At 60.9% G+C, this 4,561-nt stretch overlaps 1 protein-coding gene across 7 annotated transcripts in view; it reads left to right on the top strand.

Moving 5' to 3' along the window:
* Positions 1-4,561, top strand: part of ATP11A (ATPase phospholipid transporting 11A) — a 121,257-nt gene that overhangs the window by 79,599 nt on the left and 37,097 nt on the right. For all 7 annotated transcript variants that reach the window (XM_032402591.1, XM_032402596.1, XM_032402589.1 and 4 more), the window contains exon 17: positions 3,658-3,761. In XM_032402591.1, the coding sequence (XP_032258482.1) occupies positions 3,658-3,761 (104 nt within the window). The remainder of the gene's footprint in view (positions 1-3,657; positions 3,762-4,561) is intronic.

The raw sequence follows: 4,561 nt of genomic DNA, 5'->3' as shown, positions 1-4,561 counted from the left end.
CAGGTGCGGGTCACAGGGCTCCTCAGCATCGCACCCGGCGCAGGTGCAGCCCCTGTGGGTCCCGCTTGACTGGCAGGTCCTGCAGGGTCTCCCCTCCCTCCCTGCAGCCACCACACACAGCAGCCTAATGTCACCCACCCGCAGCCTTCCAGTCTCCTGCCACCACGTCCATCCTAAAGATCCTGCCGGTGCCCTGAGGCACGTGCTGTGTCAGGCAGACTTCTCCGCTGTCTAGCGCTGTTGCCCTGAGCTGCCTTCCCAGCTTTCCACCCCAGGCCAGGCCCAAATGTGCATGTTTCTACCTGGAGCCCTCTACTTGGTGGGATTTTTCTACCTGGAGGCCCTCTGCCTGGAGGGATGTTTCCACCCGGAGGCCCTCTACCTGGAGGGACTTTTCCACCTGGAGGCCCTCTACCTGGAAGGACTTTTCCACCCGGAGGTCCTCTGCTTGGTGGGACTTTTCCACCCGGAGGCCCTCTACCTGGAGGGACTTTTCCACCCGGAGGCAGTCTACCTGGTGGGACTTTTCCACCTGGAGGCCCTCTACCTGGTGGGACTTTTACACCTGGAGGCCCTCTGCCTGGTGGGGCATTTCCACCTGGAGGGACTTTTACACCTGGATGCCCTCTGCCTGTTGGGGCATTTCCACCTGGAGGCCTCTACCTGGAAGGAATTTTTCCATCTGGAGGCCCTCTGCCTGTTGGGGCGTTTCCACCTGGAGGCCTCTACCTGGAAGGACTTTTCCATCTGGAGGCCCTCTGCCTGTTGGCGCGTTTCCACCTGGAGGCCTCTACCTGGAAGGACTTTTCCACCTAGAGGCCTCTACCTGTTGGGACGGTTCCACCTGGAGGCCTCTACCTGTTAGGGTGTTTCCACCTGGAGGGCCTCTTGCTCATTTGCACTTTTCCGAGGGTAGCTCAGCAGCCATCTGGTAGGGAGCCTTCCTGGCTGCGTCGATCAGGTGAGCTGTTCATCTGTCTTCTGACCTGGCCAGACCATAAGCATCCTGGATACAGAAGCTAGACTGTTCTCAGCGTGCGGGCACTCCTGCGCTGCTCCTGAGCACCGAATCAATACCGCTCAGTTCAATTTACTTAATGCGGTTGCAATTTCAAAATGGCCTCTCAGCAAAAGATGTGGGATCTTATTCCTTTTTGTTTCTTAGGCAACACCAGGCTGTGTTTATGTCTTTGGAAGGTTGCCTGGTAAGCAACCAAATACAGCCACCATCCTGAAACCAAACAGACTGAGCCTGACGGAGTGACTGAAGGCACGCTGGGGATTTTGTGTCACCAGTGTCCTTTGTTACAACAGGAGGCAAAGGCGGTCGATGTCCTTAAGCAGGAGCCTTGTGACGGGGTTCTGGGGGGGCCGGCAACGGCTTGTCTTCCTCCTCAGGCCGCAGAGGACGATGTGAGGTTGGGGGGTGCATCTTTCGGCAGAACCCTGTGAGTCACTTTCCGGGGTGCTGGACGACGAGCCTGGGGAAGGCACATGGCCGCTCTGGGTGCTGTCCCTGCGTGGTCCCCTCACCCCTGAGCCCGTCGTCAGCGTGGCGGACTGGTGTAGCCCAGCCAGTGAGACCTGCACCGAGTGTCTTGGGACATAACATAGCGTAAACGCTGCCTGTAACACTGGAGACGTTCTGCCACTCGGTCAGCAGGTCGTGGGAACAGTCACCCAGAATGTTGAAGAACACACCCAGCTGCGCTCAGGCGTGCCGGGGCGGGCGGCTCCACCGCGCGGTCCACGCACCCTCCCCAGGGTTGAAGCCACTCAGTGCCCCGGAAGAAGGGCATCGAATTGGAACTTGACCTCACTGGCCCTTCGCCATGTGGCGTTCCCCGTGGGGATGGATGCGCCGTCTTGCAGCTGGGTCACGTCTGGGAGACGGTTCACGAGCCGGAGGCGTGACCGCGCCGCCGTTACTCACCAACTCCCGCCCCCTTGTGCTTTGTGTGGGGCTGGGCGCCCACAGGGCGGAACCCTGGGAAGCGACCGCCACCTTCCCGCAGAAGGGCTTCGCGGGGCTGCAAAAGGAGCGCGGTCACGTTAGGAATCCTGTCCACGGCAGTCAGGCCGGTCCGGGGCCCCTTCCGTGGGGAGGCGTCTGCCCTTCCCAGGGGTTCCCCTGCAGCGCTGCACGCTTACCGGGACAGACCACGTGGCATCTGAACCAGCCACGGCGCCAATTAATTTCAAGAGAAGTTTGAATAATTAATTAAACAGGTTGTTCTTCAAGTAGTAATGCATCCCTGGAGATGAGGCTAATTGCTCTGGTTTTCCAGCCTGGTGGGTACAGGAGACCACAAGGCCCTGTGGCCACAGCTCGCTGGGTGGCGGGTGGCGCCCGTGTGGGCCCTCCTCCGCTGACTGGCCTCTTGTTTACAGAACTGGAAGAGCAACCTCCAAAGATCTGCAGAGCGGCTCTTGTCTTTTGCAGAGTGAAGTTTGATTCACACTCCGGATATTTTTATGTCAGAGGCTGTCCGTAACCAAGTCCCAGGGCCTAACACGTCCCACCTGGAGCGTGTGTGAGGGAGTGACAGGTTGAGACAGTGACACAAGCCGTTACCGTAAATCCTCATGATTTTTCATGAAGTCGTCTCGACTGCCCTTCTGGCTGTAAAACCACATCTGAAGAAGTGAGGTCTGGAGTCAGGAATGGGCTCTGCCCCCAGGCTGGTTGTGCGGCCAGCCCAGCCTCCAGTCTTCATGGCTCGTGACCAGAATCCGGGCCACAAACCCGCACAGTTGGCGGGCATGCGGGGATCGGGCGCCCTGCCCTGCGGGGCCCCAGCCCAGCCCCATGTGCTGGCGGCCCGGACGTCACTAGACGCCATCCTTTCTGGCCGTAGGTTGACCTGAGCCTTGGTTTAGTCTCAGGACATTTGCGAGCATCAGTTGTGCTGTTCCGGATGTCGCACTGTGTGCCGCAGGAGTGAGTCCCTTCTGGGGTCAGTGGGGCTCCGGCCGCCGCCGCGGAGTTGAGGCGCCCTTGTCCAGGCGCACTTGTCCCTTGTCCCACTCGTCCAGCAGCCGCGCACACACAAAGCCGGCCTGGTGAAGTGCCACATGACTTTCCGGGCCCGGAGATTCGTGGCTGGAAGAGGAGCCTCCAGGAGCGGGGGCCTGTTGACCAGAGCTGGTGTCTTCTGTCTTGTTCTCGCCTCTTGGTCTTGGCTGCAGTTTCCCTGCTTACCTGGAAGAGAAAATTGGTTTATCTCGGGGGGAAGCATGTGTCTGCCACACAGGCTCGTGCGAAGCCGTCAGGACGTGACTTGAGGTGTGGGGGACATTTCACAACAGGCGTCCGGTGGGTCGTTAGTGCGAAGGATGGACACCCCGCTGCAGCAGCTCCGCGTGGGGCTGTGTGTAGGCCGGCCACGCCCCCGTGTGCTTACCGCCCCCCCGGGGGCCACCCAGCAGTGGTGACACTGGTCTTCTTCCTGGTCCTCAACTTCCCGTGAGCTTTGAGGGCCTGGGAAGGACGATTTACTTTCTCCTGACTGCACGTGGTAACAGGTCTCAGGAAATGCCTACGACGGTCTCAACGCTGGCGTTCCTGTTTTTGTTTCTTCATAAAAGCACAATGTGAAGAATAACCTAGTCTTCCCTCTAGTGTGATTAAGTATCTTTGTTTCTCTCACTTTATAGGAGAAATCTATCTGTTCTGCAAAGGAGCAGACTCTTCAGTATTTCCCCGGGTGATAGAAGGCAAAGTCGAGCAGATCCGGGCCAGAGTGGAGCGCAATGCAGTGGTGAGATGGGGCGGGGGCGGCTCGCGAGTCCCACGCCGGGAGGGCGGCCTGGCCACAGCGCCCTGTGCGTCCCCTGAGGGCCGCATGCGCCCCACGTGAAGAGGACCCCGTGGATGCCACACGGGCGGTGCCGCTGACACGGCCCCGACTCCAGACTGCCGCGAGCTTTCGTTGTGGGGTGGGGGGTGCTGGTGGTTGTGGGGGCAGAATTACAGGCACGTCTGTGGTGATTGTGTCAGGGTCCTGAGGGATTGCTGGTGATTCGCTTCATCATCGAGAAGCCACTTTCCACGGCCACTTCCCCTGCGTGGTGCCCCCCACGTCTCGTGCTGAGGGCGTCCCCCGCCCGCCCCACACCCCCAGCAGCGCCGTGCGGCTGGTCCGCTCGCCGGGGCGCCAGCCCCCCTCAGCAGGTGCGCCGCCGGTGCAGGGGGGCGCGTGCCCCTCGGACCCCCGTCCACCCGCCCTCCACACCAGACCCTAAGCCAGGGACGGTGGCCCCTCACAGCCTCGTCCCCGCTGCTGCAAACCACAGAATTTCCGTGTAACAGTCGTTATAAACCAAGGGGGGTGGCCAGGGGAGTCTTGGAGTGCGGGGTGGGAATCTTCAGCCGCGCTTTCGCTTACGGAATGAACGGCCTAAGGAAGCCCGCGGCGCTCACGGGCGTGTCGGTGCGAACCGCGGACTCACGGCATCGGGCGGACTGAGTGCCGCGCCCCCTGCGCAGCTACTCCGCGCTCACACCTGGTGGGGTGTGCGGGGGCTGTGTGTGTCGAGGTTGTGTGCGCGGGGGGGGGGG

The sequence above is a fragment of the Phoca vitulina genome, unplaced genomic scaffold (genome assembly GCF_004348235.1).
Source record: "Phoca vitulina isolate PV1807 unplaced genomic scaffold, GSC_HSeal_1.0 scaffold5, whole genome shotgun sequence".
Lineage (NCBI taxonomy): Eukaryota > Metazoa > Chordata > Mammalia > Carnivora > Phocidae > Phoca > Phoca vitulina.
The sequence above is the reverse complement of the archived record's forward strand: the minus strand, read 5'-3'. Positions and strand labels throughout refer to the sequence as shown.